General features: G+C 51.8%; 3 protein-coding genes across 7 annotated transcripts; 2 read left to right on the top strand and 1 right to left on the bottom strand.

The window, feature by feature from the left end:
- The first annotated feature begins 33 nt into the window (after window positions 1-33).
- Window positions 34-7,257, top strand: SPSB3 (splA/ryanodine receptor domain and SOCS box containing 3). Of its 3 annotated transcripts, none has more exons than XM_052680033.1 (7): window positions 34-110; window positions 1,142-1,290; window positions 3,362-3,539; window positions 4,306-4,493; window positions 5,169-5,271; window positions 5,813-5,938; window positions 6,229-7,257. In XM_052680033.1, the coding sequence occupies exons 2-7, from the start codon at window positions 1,162-1,164 to the stop codon at window positions 6,570-6,572; spliced, it is 1,068 nt and encodes a 355-aa protein (XP_052535993.1). In that variant the 5' UTR covers window positions 34-110; window positions 1,142-1,161; the 3' UTR covers window positions 6,573-7,257. The 3 variants fall into 3 exon arrangements, with proteins under 3 accessions (XP_052535993.1, XP_052535992.1, XP_052535991.1); XM_052680032.1 differs by having other exon boundaries at window positions 40-164; XM_052680031.1 differs by lacking the exon at window positions 34-110 and adding an exon at window positions 126-144.
- A 2,078-nt stretch (window positions 7,258-9,335) lies between these two features.
- EME2 (essential meiotic structure-specific endonuclease subunit 2) lies at window positions 9,336-15,716 on the bottom strand. Of its 2 annotated transcripts, none has more exons than XM_052680029.1 (8): window positions 15,299-15,716; window positions 14,953-15,089; window positions 13,429-13,521; window positions 12,572-12,693; window positions 11,471-11,576; window positions 10,664-10,779; window positions 10,102-10,291; window positions 9,336-9,672 (listed from the first exon to the last, which is right to left on the bottom strand). In XM_052680029.1, exons 1-8 carry the CDS (start codon window positions 15,591-15,593, stop codon window positions 9,502-9,504), a joined length of 1,230 nt encoding a protein of 409 aa, XP_052535989.1. In that variant the 5' UTR covers window positions 15,594-15,716; the 3' UTR covers window positions 9,336-9,501. The 2 variants fall into 2 exon arrangements, with proteins under 2 accessions (XP_052535989.1, XP_052535990.1); XM_052680030.1 differs by having other exon boundaries at window positions 15,315-15,555.
- Window positions 15,717-15,736: 20 nt separating this feature from the next.
- NME3 (NME/NM23 nucleoside diphosphate kinase 3) lies at window positions 15,737-19,291 on the top strand. 2 transcript variants are annotated; one of them, XM_052680048.1, is made up of 5 exons: window positions 15,737-15,845; window positions 16,099-16,163; window positions 16,324-16,425; window positions 16,552-16,664; window positions 17,509-19,291. In XM_052680048.1, the coding sequence occupies exons 1-5, from the start codon at window positions 15,755-15,757 to the stop codon at window positions 17,624-17,626; spliced, it is 489 nt and encodes a 162-aa protein (XP_052536008.1). In that variant the 5' UTR covers window positions 15,737-15,754; the 3' UTR covers window positions 17,627-19,291. The 2 variants fall into 2 exon arrangements, with proteins under 2 accessions (XP_052536008.1, XP_052536006.1); XM_052680046.1 differs by having other exon boundaries at window positions 16,099-16,229.
- Window positions 19,292-19,321: the final 30 nt, after the last annotated feature.

The following is a 19,321-nucleotide window of genomic DNA, read 5'->3' as shown; positions in this document are numbered from 1 at the left end:
GAGCGACGGGACTCTCAGCCAATTGCAAGGCAGATCCGAGCAGAAGTAGCCAATAAGGCGACTTGGAGGGCGGCGCTCTGAGCGGATTGTTTATGTCCCGGGAGGAGAAAGTAGGTCGGAACGCGGCGGCGGGGCCGGGCCGAGGTGGGCCCGGAGTGGGGCCGGTGAGCGCGACCGGGGCTGGGAGGGGGCCGAGCAAGGCCGGGGCACGCAGGACTGCGCTGCGGGGCTCTGAGCGTCGCAGCTCGGTCGTGCTTCAGCCGAGGGAGTGGAGGCCGTGAGGCAGCGCGGCCTTTGGTGCGGCCTTAGTGGGCCCGGAGCCTCTTCGGGACCCGCGCCGCGCCCGTCTGTGAGCTGCGGGCCTCGGGGAGAGCGGGGAGCTGCCCGAATCTGAAGCTCTGCTCTTCGGGAGCACCAACAGCTTTGTGCCGCCGGCCGGGCCCGGGCCTGGCCGCTGCTCCAGCACGCGTCAGCACGGTGGAGAGGAGTTGTGCGGGTGTGGTGTGCGGCTGTGATGGGGGCTGAGGGTGGGGGGCGGGTCCGAGAGGCGGGAGGAGACCCAGCCGTGCGGGTGTTGGCCGTGAGGAGTTGATTTCTGCAAAGGAAGAATGAAAGGGAGCATGGTGCCTCCCAACACAGAGCTGTGATGGGGCGGCTGGAGCTGGTTTGGCCTGTCGGGGTGGGAGGGAGGCTGTGGAAATCTGGTCTGCATAATATCTCTGTCTAGGGCATGCAGTTGCTGCCTGCTGTCCTCGAGGCAGGTCAGGACAGACCCGCTTTCCTGCCAGCACACAGAAAGTTGTCCGTTCCTCACTATGAATGCTGTTAGCAAAGTGTTCTCCAAGTAGGCAGCTGCTTAGAGGTGAGCGAGCGGTGTTCCCAGCAGCAGACGCACGCAACTCAGGCAGCAGAGCAGTGCAGAGAAGCTGTCTTTGGTATTCAGACCTGGGGAACAAGAGGAAAGTTTGCAGAGGCTCATAGTGGGGGAGGAACTCATCCTGCTGTCCTGCCCATCAGATCTGAGTTGTGCTGCTGTGGTGTTGGGCAGTGCGGTGCCCTGCGGAGGGCTGAGCCTGAGCAGCCTGAGGGGGGGGAAGGGAGCCATACTGGCACTTGTAACCTCTTCTCCTCATCCCCACAGCCTACCTGTCCCGCGTTGCCATGGCACGACGCACACGGAGCAGCAGGGCCTGGCACTTTGTCCTGAGCGGGGTGCGGCGTGAGGCCGACAGCCGGGCGCTCGCTTTGGCCACAGGAGCACGAGGCTGGGGCTACGACTCCGATGGGCAGGTAGGCACACGGCTGGCTGCACCCAGAAGAGACTGATAGGAGGCTGTTGGATGAGATGGAAGCAGATGCTGCTTCCCCCAGGCTGTAATGTGGGGCTCATGGCATTTCTCCCCAAGGTAGGGCTAGCAAGGCTGCAGCCCTGTACCACAGCCCTGTGCCTTTATAGAACCGCGGAGTCACTCAGGTTGGAAAAGACCTCAAAGATCATTGAGTCCAACCATGATTTAACAATACTACTCCAACTCTAACAGCTCTCCCCTAAATCACGTCCCTGAGCACCACATCCAAACAGATTTTAAACACACCCAGGGATGGTGGCTCAACCCTGGGGAGCCCATTCCAGTGCTTAACAACCCTTTCTGTAAAAAAAAAGTTTTTCCTGATATCCAACTTAAACTTATCCTGGCACAACTTGAGGCCATTTCCCCTCATCCTGTCACCAGTGAGAAGAGACCTGCCCCACTCTCTCTGTAAGCATCTTTCAGGTATTGGAAGAGAGCAGCAAGGTCTCCCCTCAGCCTCCTTTTCCTCAGGCTGAACACCTCCAGTTCCTTCAGTCTCTCCTTGTGGGACATATTCTCCAAGCCCTTCACAAGCCTTATTGCCCATGGGCCAGAGAACTGCTCTGTACATCTAAAACACACAACGTGTTTGTAGTACATAATATTTTAAAAATATTCTTTTTAAGTATCAATCTAAAATATGCACTGAACTGAATCAGTTCTCCCATCTGGTTTGCTGTCTTTTGGTTGTCATGCAGCTGTCAGCTGCTGTTGGAGAGATTGTGGGCTGCTCCAGTCTGTGAAATTCCGGTCTAAAAGGGAATTAGAATCCTCTTGGCCATCCTTCACCCTAGTTTTAGTGCATGAGTTCTGTTTCCCACACATTGTGTGCAGCAGTGAGGACACGGAAGTGCTCCTGAAGCTTCAGAGCCAGGCTAAAATACTACAAGGTCTCTGCCCAAGCATGGTGCCCAAATCCAGACACTGCTCTCAGAAAATATCAGCAGAGCTTTGTATTTCCACAGCCAAATTTCTAGATAGTGGCAATTAAGAAAGGCCAATGAAAGATACAAAACAAGCTTTCTAATCTGCAGTGGGAGAAGGAGGTGGTGAGAGGCAGACAAGTAAACCTGAGTCATTTTAAGTCCCGCTGTCTGGTTACGTGGCCACAGCTCTGTGAGTTTAAAGGACTTTTATCTTTAAATACCGATGACAAAATCTGCCATAGCTGTTGCCACCTGCTATGGGGGTGAATAGTGAGCAGGTATGATCAGTGTGTGACCTCAGATCCGTGCTGAGCTACATGGGGTGAGAAGGAACCTCCTGTAACACGTGGGGTCAGACAGGGCTCTTCCTCTTACAGCATCCAGTGCAGGCACGCTTTGCTCTCTGGGTGTGGAGGAATAGAAAATGCAAGTTCTTGTGTTCATACATAAAAATAAACAAAAGCCTTGAAATCTCTCACTGGGTTCCCTGCAGGCTCATGTGCAGTGCTGGCAAGAGGAACTGCAGTCTTACTGCTTAACTGCTACTCTTTTGTTCTGCCCTCTCCCCTTCCTGGCCTCCTTTTCCTCCTCCTCTGTTTGGAGCAGTGTTTTTCAGCAGCGTGGCCTTCCCTTGGGGAAGGCACAGGGCCCTGTGGGAATGTACAGATTCTGTGTACAGCCATTTGCGTGCATCTGCTCTTGTTTTGTGGTGCCTTGACTGGCATCCCCAGCTGTCTGTAACCTGCATGCTGAAAGCCATCACTTTAGCACAAAGCTTTCTTAAAAATGGGTGTTAAAGAGCTGCTTGGGCTGTCATGCTACTTGCCCCCCTCCCCATCTCTTTGACGCCTAGAAGCTGTGAAGGCACAAAGGACACACTGGCTCCCAAGACAGGGCAGTTAGAGCTCAGCCCTTCTGCATGGCAGACCAGGCTGGGACACAGTACAGCAGTGCTGCCACTGGCTCTGGCACGAGCCTGGGGATGTCCCCAGGCAGCTCTGCAGAACAACCTGACTGCTAGGAGAGCCCAGCTCTGCAACCTGGGGACGCTTGGCAGTAATGTTCCTCTGCTCTCTGCTGCAGCACAGCGACTCGGATTCGGAGCCGGAGTTTTCCACCCTCTCGCCCTCCATCCCGAGCGCCATCCCCGTGACTGGAGAGTCCTACTGCAACTGTGAGAACCAGAGTGAAGCTCCCTACTGCTCCAGCCTGCACGCCCTCCACCGTGTCAAGGACTGCCAGTGCGGCGAGGAAGATGAGTGTAAGGAAAGAACTCCTTCCAGAGGCCTTTGGGGTGTGAGGTGGGAGCAGTCCTGGCTTGGAGGCACAGCCTGCACCTCTGCATGGATCACTGCTGTTCCACAGGGCCCTTATCTCTGTCCCAGTGCCTGATGCTCCTTTGTTTACATCTCAAGGCCACGTAGCCTTTAGGAAGATTATAAGCATGTGTCTTCTGTTGTGCTCCCAGGGCTGAGTGCTGAACTTGTTAATGCTTCAGGGTTCACCTCTGGAGACCTGAGTTCAAATCCAGTTGAGGCTGCTAGAAAAGTCAGCTGCTGTGGCCACAACCCTATTAATGCTGATCCCCAGTGCAGCTGGCAGGGCACTTGGGTGTGCAGCAGGTTTTCCTCAGAGTAGACAGGAAAGGCAGGTAAAGAGCGGGTCTGGGCTGACTGAGAAAGCCCCAGAGCACAGCAGAATTGTTGTAGCACTTGTGTTTTGACTTCAGTCCCTTGAATGGACAAGAAATGATTGTGTTTCCCTCAGAGAAAAGAAAAGGAGGTCTGAGGAGCCTTGTCAGAACTGACAGCAACAGGAAGGAGAGAGCACTGAACCATCCCCTGTGGGAAGAAGCAGAACAGTTCAAGCCTCAAATATGTCCACAGCTTAGGATTTAACCTGATTTAAAAAAAAAAATAAATGAAGTCTTGATGGGCCTTTGTAACAACTGTCCATCTGTGTTTCACTTGGGAATAGCTCCCTGAGGGCCTATGTCCATCCTTGTCTCCTGTGTCCTTCCTGACCAGATTTTGACTGGGTATGGGATGACCTGAATAAGTCGACGGCCACCCTGCTGACCTGTGACAACCGCAAGGTGAACTTCCACATGGAGTACAGCTGTGGCACCGCAGCCATCCGGGGCAACAAGGAGCTGGCAGATGGGCAGCATTTCTGGGAGATCAAGATGACCTCTCCAGTGTATGGCACAGATATGGTACGTAGAACCAGGTTGCTTCCAGGCACTTAGAAATGCCCTGTGTTCTCTGAACGGGATAGCAAACTTCCTTCTGTGTTTCACCTTGGCATCCTCACTTAGCAGTAAGAAAATTGAAGCTGGAAGGATAAGCGGTTTTAGGCCAACACCAAAGGAACTGTGACTAGAACCTGATTTTCCTGCTTCCCTGGAGTTCACCAGCAATAAACTTAACAAGGACTCTGGTCAGGCTGTGCTGGTGCTCGTCCTCAGCCTGGGGAAGCATCCAGGCAGGCTGTGGTTGGCAGTTCTGCTGGGTGTGCTGGGGTGTGCGCTGCTCAGCTCGGTCACTTCCTGCCCTTGAAGCATCATCCCTGCAGGGCTGTGTACAGCTGTGGCCACAGCTCAGCCTCACTTTCCACAGTTAACATGAGCCACAGCCCTGTTAGCTCCTTTGGCTCTGCTAAGGCTGCACCTCGTGGTCTGGTTCCTGGGCTCTGTAATGCAGTGCTGGCCAAACCTTTTGACAGAGAACTGAAACCTTCAGCTTAGCTTCAGCAGAACCTCTTACTTGTTGGGCTGTGCTGAGCGAAGGAAGGGAGACCTGGAGTCTCACTTGTGTTTTGTTGCTTTAGAAGCATTCTGTGCTCCTGCAGATGCTAAGCTTGTGTTCTTCTTCTTGACTTTGCCTACCAGATGGTGGGAATTGGGACATCAGATGTGAATCTGGACAAATACCGCCACACCTTCTGCAGCCTGCTGGGCAAGGATGAGGACAGCTGGGGGCTCTCCTACACAGGTAATGCAGGCAGGTCAGTGTTAGGGGGAGGACAGCTGAAGTGTTAGCAACAGGTGCTCGGGTTTAAGAATTACATGGGATCACAGCCAAAAAGGCCACAAAGCCTGTGAATCCCTTGGTTAACTACAATGGGAGCTGCTGCCTGTTCAGTTCACCTGCGCACCTGCAGGGCTTGCCTAAGCATCATACTGCATAGGACAGGCTGCTGCTTGCTTTCAGCTCCTGGAGCCTTACCTGCATTTTGCAAACCCTATGCAACCAAGCATGTGAATTTTCAGGGCCTCCGGACTGCAGGTTGCATGCCAGTGATTCAGGATCTCAGTGCAGCTGCTTGGGCTCTGGTATTCCAAAACCTCAGCTTCCCTCTTTTCATCATATGCTTTGGGTGGGGGGGCATTGAGGGGACAATGAGGAGACGGGGCATTTTGTAGGTGCTGACCAAGACTGTAGCAGTGGGAGCTCGCAGGGAAGTGTCTGAGAGTTGGGGGGGAATTTGTGGAGCGCAGACTTTTTTGCTGAATGCAAGGTGTGTTGTTTTAAGGACTGCTGCATCACAAGGGTGACAAGACAAACTTCTCCTCGAGGTTTGGCCAGGGCTCCATCATCGGGGTGCATCTGGACACGTGGCACGGAACACTGACGTTCTTCAAAAACCGCAAGTGCATTGGTAAGAGCGAGGGCAGCTGCAGCAGCCTTGAGGCACAGAGGCAGAAATGGGGGAGCACTGCAGCTGCAGCTGAACTCTGGCGGCGGCTGGGCTGCAGGAGAAAACAGTAGCAAATAAAAGATGGAGACGAAGCGAGTGGGGGCAAAGGTTGCGTTTGTTTACCAGATTTGGATTTCAAAAGGCCGTTTGCCAAGCGTTTTGTGTGACAGCTTTGTGGAGCTCGGGCTGGGTGGGAGGAGCGAGATCACCTGGTCAAAACTAATGCGAATCCTCCATGCTGTCCCCTGCAGGGGTTGCAGCTACGAAGCTGCAGAACAAGAAGTTCTACCCCATGGTGTGCTCGACAGCAGCCAAGAGCAGCATGAAGGTGATCCGCTCCTGCGCCAGCTGCACGTCCCTGCAGTACCTGTGCTGCTACCGCCTGCGCCAGCTCCTGCCTGACTATGTGGACACGTTGGAGGTGCTGCCGTTGCCACCGGGACTCAAGCAAGTGCTACACAACAAACTGGGGTGGGTCTTGAGCATGAACTATAGCACGTCGAAGCCTTCCTCCTCGTCATCAGGAAGCGACTCAGATAGCTCCTGTGGCTCAGATGCAGAGGCCTGCCAAAGGAAGAGGTGCAGGAGGACATGATGTCTCTTCAGACGAACTGCTTTGGGGAAGTCGGGTGAGGTTTTGTTGCGCTGTCTGTGAGGGCAGCCCAGGCCTGACGCACCTATTTCTTCACGGGGACATCAATTTCTACCTGTTTATGAAGATTTCTCTTGTGCTGGTTGGAATCCTTAGCCTGAGCATTCATCACTTGCATTGAAAATACCTGCTGACCCAAAGAGGTATCAGCTCTGTGAAATGCATAAACTGCAGCCAAACACCTGACGTTAATCTCCCGATGATCTGAAAGCCATCGCCTCTTTCTGAAGAATCTCTCTTTGCTGTAGGCTGGCAGTAGAGGTGAGATTTCAGGTGGCTTCTCCATCTCAAAGCACACTTCTTGCAAACTTGATTCATCGAAAGACAAAATGAAAGACCAGCCCCCTCTCCACCCCCCCCCCCCCTCCTAACTGTTGTGCATTGGTTTGGTATCTGCAATGAATTCATTGTGCTGTGGGGCATGACTGAACTGCAGCACTTAGGGAAATGGGCTCTGAGAGATGCACCCGTGCCACTTGTGAAAGAGCAGTTACTTAAGAGAGTCAATCTGTTAGTGATCTTTCTTGAGCACCCCCTCCATGACTTTAATTGCTTTGCATGTTGGCTACTGCTGCTTCTCCTGTATCAAAGACTGTATTAAACTGTAATAATAAAAGTATAAGCTATCTTTCATTCCTCCTAGGACCTTTAAAGGCAAGAAGCTGAATGTGCTTATCAAAAATAGGTACACTATTTACAGCTAGCAGCCTGGAGGTGATATTTGAAATGCAGCATTTGTTTGTCAGATCTAGATGGGGTTACCTTGCCTCTGCCACATGTAGGGTTCTTGTGCTGCTCACTGGAACAGCGGAGCCAGGCCTGGATGGAGCTCCAGTAGCGCCATGCTGATGCTTGTGGCTGCAAACAGGAAGGAAAGACTGTGGTGTTTCATTAATGTGTGCGTTCTGACAATTTGCATTCAAACAGCCCTAAATACCCACCCCAGAGACAGAAAGTCAGAGTTTGTGTGCAGGACAGCCACTAACTGAGACTTGTGTGCTGCCTGCAGCTGGCCCCTTCTTGTACGTGCTAAGAAGCAATGCTGGACTGGAGCCTGGAACAGTGAATAATCCAGCAGTGGCCTGGCACCACTGCCAGCAAAAGACACACAGGAGAGCCTTCCTGCTTTCTCACATTTGAGCTGCCCTAATATTTCAGACAGGAAAGAGGAAGGAAAAGCACCTTAGCTGCTCCTTGTGGATTAGGCCACAAGCACTGGCTGGGCACAAACTGCACCGAGGGATCGAGTACATGAGTGGTTCTTCTTGCCAGTTTCCACTGTGCTGTCAGGACAGGCTGGCTCAGAGGACTCAGCCCAGTGCCGATGCAGCTGGAAGCCCTTGAAATGGCCACATTTGGCAGTTCAGCTTGCCCTCTTTCTGCCCCTCAGTGCTGAAGGAGCTGCTGGGAGACCAAGTGGGCAGGCACAGCCAGGGTAGGGAGGAGCACAGCCCCCTGTTGCAATCCCCTGCAGTCGGTCTGTCCTGCAGTTCTGCATGCCAGCATAATTGTGAGTCCTTAGATGAGCACAGCACTGCTTTTCAGGATGTTTTTCTGCAGCCTTTAAACTCTCTTCTAGTGAGTGGTGCATTTACAGATGATTTAAGCTGGTGCCATCAGCCAAGTGCAAAGGTTATTGCAAACTGGGGGGTGTTGAAATAGATGAGATGGGAAATGCCTTTCAGCTTGTGCTCTTCACAGGCTCCCTCCCAGCACTGCAACTGGGAACGCAGGCAGCCACCTGCTGTCTTTTCTCCTGGTCATTACAGACCTGCAAAGCCTTCATGTGAAGCTTTTTGCTCCCCATGACTGCTCCTTTCCTTCTCACGTTGTGAATCTTCAAGCAGAGATGGCTCTTGCCTCTCTGTTTATGGCTCTGAATGAGAACCTTAATTAAACAGGACAGGCTCTCTGTCAACCCATCTGTAGCAGTGCTCCCGCCAGAAAAAACAGCCCTGCTGGATTTCTCCTCCCAGGAACTAATTCAAGCATTAGCAGATGGAAGCAGGAGAATCACTGGCAAGGAGGAGCTTTATTCTGAGGGTGCCCTCCCACCTTCATAGCACTGGTTGGTGTCACTTGGAGCTTGCAAGCTGTATTTAATGAGAAGAAGCTCAAGGGGTTTCTGTGTCACTGTGAAATGCCACAATCAGCAATACCAAATCCTCAGAGTTTTAGGGCTCCTGATCCCTACTGTCCCCATTGCAACTATTTCCAAATAAGAAGCTCAACATTTGCTTTGGCAAAAGAATCCCATTTTAGCCCATCATTTCACATGGAGTTTCTGCAGCTTATCAGGCATGTCCTTATGTTGGGAGCTTAGCCAATGGCCTCTCCTGCCTTGAGCTCCCTGTACCCCAGGCTGTGGTTTCTCTCTGGCCAGCTGGCTTTGACAGTTGATGAACGTTTTTCTAAGCAAGTCCAGCTGGACCCACAATCCTGAAGAAATCACAAGCAGGATTGTGACAGTAGCAGGACCAAAGAGTGAGCAGGCAGAAGGACATTAAAAGTCAGGAAGTTGCACAAAGTATTTAGCTCGTTCAGTAACACAGCTGACAGGCAGCACACTTACCACGGTTATGTCAGCAGAGGAACCAAGCTACTAAGAGTTGGAGCTCCTGCTCCAAACATGCCTTAATGCTTCAGGGAGACAGCCAGAGGGATATAGAGCTGCTAAAAGAGGAAAGGAGAGCCAAGAGGCTGAAGAAAGCATCTATAACAAGAGATTTATTGATGTGCGAGTCTATTCTGAAACAGAACCAGCTGCTTCCACGGGCTGGGCTCCCAGCAGCACTGCCATGCCAGAAGCAGCTCAGCAACTGTTGAGTTTAGCAGAAAATGCTGAGGCTGACTGAGGTGGTCCCTGGTCCCACTATACAGTCAGGTCCAGGATGAGGTCAGGGCTGGTGGAAGCCATGAAGAGATAGATGCGGCGGGACAAGTCTGGCCCAACACGGTGGTCCTTCCCACTGATGTCTGATTTCACAGGGATGTTACTCAGCAGCAGCAGTCTCTCACCTTCTGTGCTGCATTCTTCGTAGGCCTTCAAGCACACACAAGAATGAAGCAGTTAACACGCGTGCTCTAAGAGAAGACCCTACTCTCCACTGAGAGGCTCAACCCCATTACTGCAGAGAGGATCCCTGACTAAGCAAGCATTCCCCCAAACACGCAGGCATCAGAGGATAAAACTCAGAAGAATCAAGATCCACAACTTGCAAGCAGGCTCCACACGTTCTGATTTGTGTGTGTTGTCCCTTCAGTATACAAGGAGATAGCTTTTCTTCTGAAGAGGGTATGCTAGGAGCAGAGATCAAAGCTCCAGGAGAAGCAAAGTAGAAGAGAATATTTGACTATGTAAGACTTACACAGAAAAAAAGAAGGAAAACAGTTCTGTCAGTTTCTGATCTAATGGAAACAGCTTAAGTGATTCACGCTCACCCCAAATGGAAACAAGCACTTGTTGACTTACCTGTACCAGGAGGCCAGGGGAAGGATATGCTTCTGCTATTGCTGCTGCTGTTGCAGGGCTGACTCTGTTAAACTGCTGGATTTGTCTCTTCCACACCTGCCAGAGCCCTGTGCCATCCTTCTCCACTCGCAATCCCTTGCCCGAGACCCCAGCAGTGCAGAAAGACAACTCCTGCATCTCCAGCTGACTCCTACAGAAAGACAGACTGCTGAGAGCAAGACCAGGAGACAGCGTGTGGGCACTGGGCTTCCTTCTAAAGCCTCTCTCTTCAGGACTAATATTTTTTCCCCAATGTTTTCTTTCCTTCCCTGGAAAGCTTCAGAACATCTTGGTGCAAAGGTTTCCCTAGGGTTCTCATCCTCTCTCCCTTCATGCTGAATCACAACTGTGTTCACTGTGAGATTAGTTGATTTCCAGCAGCACAGAGGACTGAAAATGGTCTAGTCCAAGCCCTAACATCAACCAAAACAGACTGGCACTCACTGATAAGCGTTCCTGTAGCTTCTATGAGGTTTTCCAAAGCTCTGGGCTTTGAACTCGTCCAATCCAGCAATAAACTCACTTGTATGGGCGCCTTGCTATTGCCTTAGTCAGCGCAGAGATGTGCTCACCAAATTCCTGCCACGTGTCTAGGAGCTGTACATCAATGTTACCCCACAGCTGGAGCACCACCTGCGCCTGGAAGAGAAATGACAGTGGTGAAACACGTAGGACACCAACCAATGGGACAGAAATAGGGTCAGGAGGGCCAGGACAACCTGAGGCCCTCATCCTCCTTCATAAGCATGCTCCAGCTTCAGCCAGCAGTGCTGCTGTCAGCCCTGACCACCAGAAGCACTCAGATAGGAGCAAGGAGAACACAGGGGTACACCACATCTTTCAGCAGGGTGCAGATGGGCTGGGAGGGGAGGGGAGCTGACTGCATGAGCTCTGTTCACAAAGAAGAGTAGTAAAGCCTGCTCATCCTTCTTAGCTCCCAGTAAGCTGGTGGGTCATCATCCCCCTTTGGGACATACCCAGGCAGGGCAGGAATTTAGTTTGAGGGATATCAAGTAAGGGTTTATATCCTGTTTGACCTAGATTGTGACAGCTGTGGTATCACAAGGAGCGCTTCCACTCTGCTGTGGGACACAGGCTTTGCAAGGCAGAGAACCAACAGCAATTTTCACAGCTAACTGGGCAGCTTTTGTTGGGGCTGGGGAGGGGAGGCATGATCAGATCCAAACAAAAGGCTCAAACCCATGCTCACGGTCAGTTAGGGTGAGGGAGCATGCATGTGGACACAACTTGACTCCAAGCAAGCCATCATCTTCCTTGTCAAGCATTCATTATGCAGAAGGGCACATGAGAGGGGCATGAGAAATTCTACCTCCAGTATTTCCTGCTGAGTCATGAACAGCTCTGGGCCAGGCTGGGATTTGGAACTCTGCTTTCCAGGGCTCAGTGCCTGCCACCCATTCTGCTCCTGGTTACACCTGTAAGCAAGACACACAGCTCACACTTGTGCACTGCATATTCACACCTCAGGCTGTCTGATAAAGAGGAAAAGGTCACTTAATCCACCCACATTTGCTACCTCCCAGTCAGACTTGATGGTGGAGACAAAGCTCCCCGGTGAGGCAGCACTGCTGCAGCTGGCACACTGCTGCAGTTCTGCATGCCACATGCAGCCCTTCTGTGTCAAGAACTGCAGATCTACACGTGAGCTGGAGGGAAGTGGCTGCAGAAGAGAAGACAAGACCCAAAACTGAGGTAAATGCTGCTTGGTTCCCTTAGTGGCAGAACTCAACAGGCCACAGCTGATTATTTTAAAATGTAACATGCTTGGTAAAATTATCCTCACAGGCTTAAGTGAGAAAGAGCCCAGGAAGTGGTGAAACAAGAGCTCTCCCTTGGGAAACATTTCAGAAAGGACAGGACAGACCTAGCTACTGCAGCTGAGTTGATGTGGGAGAATCTGGACAATCACACTATCACCGTGAAGAGGAAATTCCTCTGCTGTGCTTGCACACAGGCAGGAAGCACTCAGGCACTGGGAGCAACACATGAATGATACATTCCAGAAACAAGAAAGGGGCTTCAGGCACCAAACATCTCTCCCTGCTTCATGAGCTGCACTCTTTGCTGAGAACAGAAAGGCACTGCAGCCCTGCTTGGTGCACAGGGCAATGCAGCAAGAGCTGTATCACTGCATCCCTCTGCCTAGTCCTGAGTGTAGTCTCACCTGCAAACAGGTAAAAAGGATTTTGCTAACTACAAAATCCTTAGTCTGCTCTACATCCATCTGCAAAATATATCCACAAGATGGTAAAACTCAAGTCCTCTTGAGCACAGACCTTGTGATTTACAGCCCATGCTGGCACCACGCTCAGCAGCTCACCCCAGACACCTCCCTGCTGCACAGATGCTTCTCTCCACCCATGGCAAACTTCCCAGCCCCGCTGCTCCCCACGCCCCCAGCACATCCCACCTGTAGGCATCCAGCCCCACGACAGCCAGGCTGCAGGTTTTAGTGGAAGAGCCCTCCAGGCTGGCCAAAGGTAACACTTGGTTCAGGTCAGGCTGACTCCCTGACGAGGCATCAACAAAAGTCTGAAGCAAGACAAATCACAACCAAGTCTGTAGCAGTTTTCCTCTCTGAAACAAACCCTCCCTATCTCTGGCTGGACAGCAGGGGGCTTCCAGAACAACTTTCATCACTGGAAGCTGGCAGTAGCCAGACTGCAGCTGAGAGTGCTGCCTTTGGGCAGGCACAGCATGCCACCTCTGCCAATATTCAGCTTTTTTTCTGGCTCACCTTTCTCCCTGGAGCATTAGCACTGACCTTCTCACAGGCACTGGCTATTCTAGCCTCTCCTTCTCTACTCTCAGACTGCACTGGATGGCCTCTGAACTTCTCAGGGCAGAAGCACGGGCTGCCTAGATAGGTATAAATAAAACACGGCATGACTGCACGCACATGAACTAACCATTAAATTCTCCGCTTCCAAATGCAAGCATTTCTAAAGACTGCTTGCTTTGATTGTTTCTTTCAAGCATATCTTTTATAAGCACAATGAAAACGGAAAAGCTAAACACAAGGAAAGGCAATCCTCCCAAGGCAATCCTGCCCAATCCTCCTCTGAAGGAAAGCAGCATCCTGTAGTGGGTTTAAAGGCAAATGCCTGCATGTTTCCCCTATCACTGCACTCTCACACGGGTTCTCTGCTGCACTCTGTGACGCAGCTTTGTTTCAAGGTGGAGCAGTGGCAGTTATGAATGAACCCTCCCTTGCCTCCCATGTTCACCTGGCACTCTGCATGGCTCTGGCTCAGAGATCTACATTACCTGGGTTAGGGAATAGAGGCGCTTTAGAAAATCTGCTGGCTCCAGCAACACCAACACCTCCTTTTCCTCTTCAGTTTTCACCGTGCAGTCATCCTAAAGAAGAAGAAATAATTTCCAACACATGCAGAACCCAGCATGTCTCCACCTATGCAGTGCCTATGCTTTTAGGGGTTCTGACACTCACAAGGCCATGTTAGATTCAGCTGGGACAGTTATTTTAATTCATAGTGTCTGATACAATGTCATGTTTTGGTTTTAAAAAAACAATGCTGATAATACATCAATATCTCTAGTTTTGTATTGAGGATATAAGGATATTTTAGTATTGCTTTAGTATTCTCAGCCTCTCCTATTGTCCTGCCAGTGAGAGGGACAGGGAGGCAGGAGGAGCTGGAGGAGACAGAATAAGGACAACTGACCTGAACTGGCCAAAGGGATATTCCATACCACATGACAGCATGTGGAAGGAAAGCCTGAAAAAGGGAGGAGTTCAAGGGGTGGCCTGCTGCTGCTCAGGGACTGGTTGGCAGGTGGCTGAGCGATTGTTTGTGAATCACCTGTTAGACATATATAATTATTATAACTGTTATTCTTTTTCTCCTCTTTCTATTCTCTAACTCAACTCACGAGCTCAACTTTTCTTTTTCCCCCAGATTCTCTCCCCTGAGTCCACTGGGAAGGGAAGAAGCGAGCTTAGCCACCTGCTGGGTTAAACCACAACAGTACTATGCTGTATAACAGTACAAAGCCCACTGCTGAGCTGAAAGAACTTTCCCACACAAGCAGACCACCGAAGGTGCAATAAATGACCTGGTGAGGAAAGCAGTGACAACTGCAGAAATTGCCATCTAAGCCAAAAAGACATAAAACAGCTTTGTCTGCACCTCATAGTTATCATATGACCACAAGAGCCAAACTACAGTTCTGCCTCTATCTGAAATTCTTATAGTGGGGGTGAGGACAAGAACAGCCTAGCTTTGTGGCTACAAAAATACAGTTTTACACAGCACCTACCACAGCCAAACTGAAACAGGCACAGTATTTGGTACCAGAAGGAACCTGCCCTCTTTAAGGTTCCTAGAAGCAAAATTCAGGAAGCAGTTGGTAGACTTTCAAAGTTGGGGGCCCTGCAGCAAACTTGCCCAGCCTTTTCCAACCATGCAGATGCTGCCTGTGACAGCAGGCCATACACAACATCTGCTCTGGAAAAGCTGCTGCCAACCTAACTAATATCTCCGTATGAATAACTTGTGGTCATTTCAGTCTTGCTTACTACAGACTCCCCAGACTGGATGCACACATGCCTACACCAAACATGTGCAGACACTTAGAAAACACCATCTTTAGAATAATCTGAATGAGTACCACTTCCAGCTCTCCTCCTGAGCTACCTGTGGCCATTGGTAACCAGCATGCCTGAGGCTGCTGCTGTCAGCACCCAGCACAGAAAGTCAAGTCAAAGCCTTCTCCCCACAGAACATCTGATGTCAAATTACATTTACAACAGAGAAGATGACGACTCACTGGGGAAGATGGAATGGTTGGCATATTTCTCCTCCAGGTTATGCTGCAGGGAATTGCCTGAGGCTTAAAGGAATGTTTACAGTCCAGGGAACTCAAAGCCTTGATCCAAATATCTGAGCCGGGATCTTCAAGGAAACCTGTGGAGAAATAAAGATCAGCCCTGACATAAGAAAAAGAGCTGCTTTATCTGTGCTAATACTAACGGCACTGCTGCTTCTCCAGAGCCCAGCACGATGCAACCCCACCAGCAGCCGAGTGAGGGGTGCTGGCCTGGCCGAGAGCCGCTCAGCAGGCAGGAGCAGCACGGGGCTGCCCTCGGCTCTGCCCGCCAGGCCCCGGAGCCCACCTGGATCCACGCACACCTCCAGGAGCCGCAGGCAGCGCTCGGGCCTCAGCAACCGCCAAGCCGCCGCCGCCTCCCGCTTCTCCAGCGCCTCCCGCTCCTTCCGCCGCTGCTGCTCCCGCCTCCGGGCCTCGGCCTCCCCGGCCGCCCTCCGCCGCTTCGGTCGTACGGCGGCTGCCGCCGGAGGAGAGACTTCCGGAGCCGCACTGGGGCCGTGGGGCTCGGGCTCGGGCTCCGGTTCTGACTCGGACACCTCCCATGTCGCCCGGGCCCGGCGGCACCGCTCGCTGCCCGCCATGGCCGAACTCTGCAGGCTCTGGGAGGCTCCAGGCCCCACTAGGCCGCGCCCGTTGCCATGGCAGCAGCGGAGCGCCCCTCCCTCTAAAGCCTCCGGCGCCACCCCTCGGCCGCAGCACAAACGTTCCGGTGTGGGTGAGGGGGACTCTTTCAGGCGGACCCATGAGCGGAGGGAGCGGTTCCTTTAAGAGTGCTGCCGCCGCCGCCATGATCTGCTTGGTGCTGGCGGTCTTCGCCAGCGTCTTCCATAGCGGTAAGTCCTGCGTCCTTCCTTTTTCTCCAGTTCTCCTTTTTTCCCCCTTTCCCCCTTTTTTATCCTATCCCTTCAACCCCCTTTCCCCTTTTTTCTCCTCCCTCCTTTCCTCCCTTTCCCCCGCCCTCCACCCCCCCTTTTTTTTTCCCTCCCCCTACCCCCTTTTTCTTTTTCCTCCCCTTCTCATTTTTCTGCCCCCTTTTTCCCTTTTTCCCCTCCTTCCCCTCCACCTGACACCCATGCCCTCTCGCAGCTCGCTCCGGTATCTCCGAGCGCACCTTCATCGCCATCAAACCGGACGGCGTCCAGCGGCACCTGGTGGGTGAGATCGTGCGGCGCTTCGAGAGGAAAGGCTTCAAGCTGGTGGGGTTGAAGCTGCTGCAGGTGCGAGGGTCGGTCGGGGCTCTCGGTGTGCCCCGGGACGCGGGAGGGGTTCCATGCCCTGTCAGGAGGCTGCAGGGCCGTGTGTTGTGTGCAGGCTTCGGAGGAGCTGCTGAAGGAACACTATATCGACCTGCGGGACCGGCCCTTCTATGGCCGCCTGGTGAAGTACATGAGCTCGGGGCCAGTGGTGGCCATGGTGAGTGCTGGGGGGAATGGGTGAGGAGGGCTCCATCTGAGGGCCTCTGGGAGCTGTGCTGGTATAGAGGATGCGGTTTGATTTCAGGGTGAGCCGTTGGTGCTGATTCTGTTTGCTGTTGTGTAGGTGTGGCAGGGTCTGGATGTGGTGAGGATGGCACGCACGATGATTGGAGAGACCAACCCGGCTGAGTCCAAGCCTGGCACCATCCGAGGAGACTTCTGCATTGAAGTTGGCAAGTGAGTCTGGCTTCTTGTGCCCTGAGTGTTGCTGTGCATTCCTGTCCTTGCATTCCTGCCCAAGCCCTGCGAGGCTGCATCAGCAGAGCAAAGTTCAGGTCACTCAGGTATTGACATTGGACATGGTGACCTGGGTTGGTTTTGCCAGAAGGGAGCAGCCCTGGGTTTAGGTCTCTCATGCTTCCTGAGGCCTCTTCTCCCTGCAGCCGAGGGGTTTGCTTGACAGGGAATCAGGACTGTCAGGCTGTGAAGAGGCTCGGAGGAGCCCTCTGAACCCCCTCCTGGAGGCTGCCCAGCTCTGCCAGGCATCCGAGTATGAAACAAAAGCCAAGCTGCAGTTCTGCAATCATAAGGGCTTCTCACCACTGCGTATTGTCCAGTGGTGACCTCTGGTGGCTGCAGCTGAACCTGGCTTGTGGTAGTTGCTCTTACTAACCTTCCTGGCTTAGGTTTTCATTTCTTCGTGTCTGACACCAAGCCTGCTTTGTAGGACCCGCTTTCACTGAAAGAAGTGAGAAACCTGGAGGCAAATCAATGGTAAACCTTTAAAACAAACAAAAAAAACTCCTCAGATAAACAGCCACTTGCAGCTCCTTCATAGCACATAAATAACTTCTCCTTACAGGAGGGAGGGCTGCTGGAAATTGACAGCTCCTACACATCCTAAGCCATGTTCTCTTGAGCAAGAAGGAGGAGAGCTGTGTGATGGGAAAGAATATTGTACAATGTGACTGCCTTGGCAGGCTTAATTAAATCAGTTGGAGTGAAACTTTCCCGGTTGCAGCTTCCCTCCTCAGCCTTTCTCTGCTTACTGCAAGCCTGATCTCTTTCTTGTTCCCCACAGGAATGTGATTCATGGCAGTGACTCGGTTGAGAGTGCCCAGAAGGAGATCTCCCTCTGGTTCCGCCCAGAGGAGCTGATGTGCTGGGAGGATGCAGCTGAACGATGGATCTACGAGTGATGACACAGCCTGAGGGAAGTACATCTTCCTGACCTGGGCATGGGGCATTTTCATTAGTTCCATTTTGGCCCCTCAGGCTGGCTGTGGATTCTGCTGTGGTATCACATGCTGAGAGTTTCTCTTCTGTGTGTCTGTGGAGGAGCCGTGGGAGCTGGTCTTTATGTTTGTAACTCAGCAGTTCAGCTCCCTGCAATAGTAGCTTTTTTTTTTCTTTTTTTTCCCCCCTCCATCTCCTGTAGTAAGTAGTTAAAGTTGCTGCTCAGTTTGCTGCAGCATCCCAAAGTCCTTAAGTGGTTCAAAGTGATTTATAAAGGAGAGTGAAAGCTGGGCTCTGTGCCTGTCACCGTGCTGGCAGGCCTACCAGGCACAGAGGGACACGTGCTCCTAGCCCTGGGGAGGTGCACTGCTCACTGCAGGGTACAGGCACTGTCATTCACTTGCATTTTGGTGCAATCCCTCACCAGAGGCTTTTAAAGAAGTGAGCTGCTGAGGTGTAAAGCGGAAAGGGCAGAGGCTGGTGACTAGGGCTGACCCAGCCTGGTGACACTCATCACTTTAATGTGTCCCTTGTGTGCAGGGCAGAAGTAGCCTCTGGAGGAGGAGGCTCATTAGTCGGGCTCCTGCTGTGAGTTTTCACTTCTGGAGGCTTCCTGACTTTCAGTGACAGCAAGGCCTGTCACTGGAGAGGCTCAGAGCCACTTGTTTGAATGTGTTCCTGCGTCCCGTTTTTGCCTGCTGTCCCTCTTTATTTTCACACCGCCGTCCATTTCATTCAGCTGTTCCTGAGCCCTCTGCACAGCCTGCCAAAATACAAAGGCAGTGACTGTGGCACTGCATTGTGCTGTGGAGCAGGGGTCTGGTGAAACCTGAGGGAAAAAGGGTTTTGTTGCATGTAGACTGAGATACTTTGCTCGTGTTCTGCAAGCTCATCTCCCTCTTGAGCTAGAAAGATTTGTATCTTATGGGGCATGAGTGCAGTTCCTCAGCTCCCACTTCTACCTGAAGGCTGGCCTGGGGTGGTGGGACTGAGCAGAGAAATACCAGAAGTAACAGGGAGAAGGGACTTGGGACTTCTGTGATTAACTGTGGCTTTCCTTTGCAGTCCAGTGGCAACACACAGCATTTCTGATAGCCAGAGCACCTCATGCCTTCAGGGCCTTCTCCAAATGGTTGATTACAGCTCTAATCATCTTAAGAGATCTGTTCCCACAAATCATCCATGTGTTTTTATTTATAATAAACTCTGGAGAGTTCCATCTCTTCTGGTTGTTGCTGGGTGAGTGGGAGGTGGCTCTAGGTGAGCACTCACAGGAATGTGAGCTAATGCCAGTTTTTCTGATGGAACTGTGCTGCTAGTGGTAGCTTTCTTTTGTGTTGTTTTGTTTTTTTTTATTGCCCCAGAGATGCACAGGCAAGGCAACTAATGGGGAAGGAGCCACAGTTTGTCAAGATATTAAAATAATTCAGGAAGGCAATTATAAGGGAACTTGTATTCAGATGCATTGTATTCTGTGTGTTCAGATTAATGACCAACAACTGGTAACTAGCAAAGGCAATCTGCAGTCTTATTCCTATTTTTCACTACTTTCCTATTCTGTTGCCCCATCTATTGTCACATGCATTTCTTAATTTATTTGACAAAATAAACCTGAGCTTGTTTGAACACCTGGGACCTGAAAGAACAGTTGTTCTCAT

Source organism: Tympanuchus pallidicinctus, unplaced genomic scaffold, assembly GCF_026119805.1.
Source record: "Tympanuchus pallidicinctus isolate F22 unplaced genomic scaffold, pur_lepc_1.0 scaffold18, whole genome shotgun sequence".
Lineage (NCBI taxonomy): Eukaryota > Metazoa > Chordata > Aves > Galliformes > Phasianidae > Tympanuchus > Tympanuchus pallidicinctus.
The sequence above is the reverse complement of the archived record's forward strand: the minus strand, read 5'-3'. Positions and strand labels throughout refer to the sequence as shown.

Coding starts and splice junctions, on each gene's coding strand:
- SPSB3 (XM_052680033.1), top strand. CDS start 1,162: ATGGCACGACGCACACGGAGCAGCAGGGCCTGGCACTTTGTCCTGAGC. Junction 5,272..5,812: donor CTGGGGGCTCTCCTACACAG/GTAATGCAGGCA, acceptor TGTTGTTTTAAG/GACTGCTGCATCACAAGGGT. Junction 5,939..6,228: donor CAAAAACCGCAAGTGCATTG/GTAAGAGCGAGG, acceptor TGTCCCCTGCAG/GGGTTGCAGCTACGAAGCTG.
- EME2 (XM_052680029.1), bottom strand. CDS start 15,593: ATGGCGGGCAGCGAGCGGTGCCGCCGGGCCCGGGCGACATGGGAGGTG. Junction 13,522..14,952: donor CAACCATTCCATCTTCCCCA/GTGAGTCGTCAT, acceptor CTTCTTCTTTAG/GATGACTGCACGGTGAAAAC. Junction 11,577..12,571: donor GTGGGGCTGGATGCCTACAG/GTGGGATGTGCT, acceptor TCTTGCTTACAG/GTGTAACCAGGAGCAGAATG.
- NME3 (XM_052680046.1), top strand. CDS start 15,755: ATGAGCGGAGGGAGCGGTTCCTTTAAGAGTGCTGCCGCCGCCGCCATG. Junction 15,846..16,098: donor CGCCAGCGTCTTCCATAGCG/GTAAGTCCTGCG, acceptor GCCCTCTCGCAG/CTCGCTCCGGTATCTCCGAG. Junction 16,665..17,508: donor TTCTGCATTGAAGTTGGCAA/GTGAGTCTGGCT, acceptor TGTTCCCCACAG/GAATGTGATTCATGGCAGTG.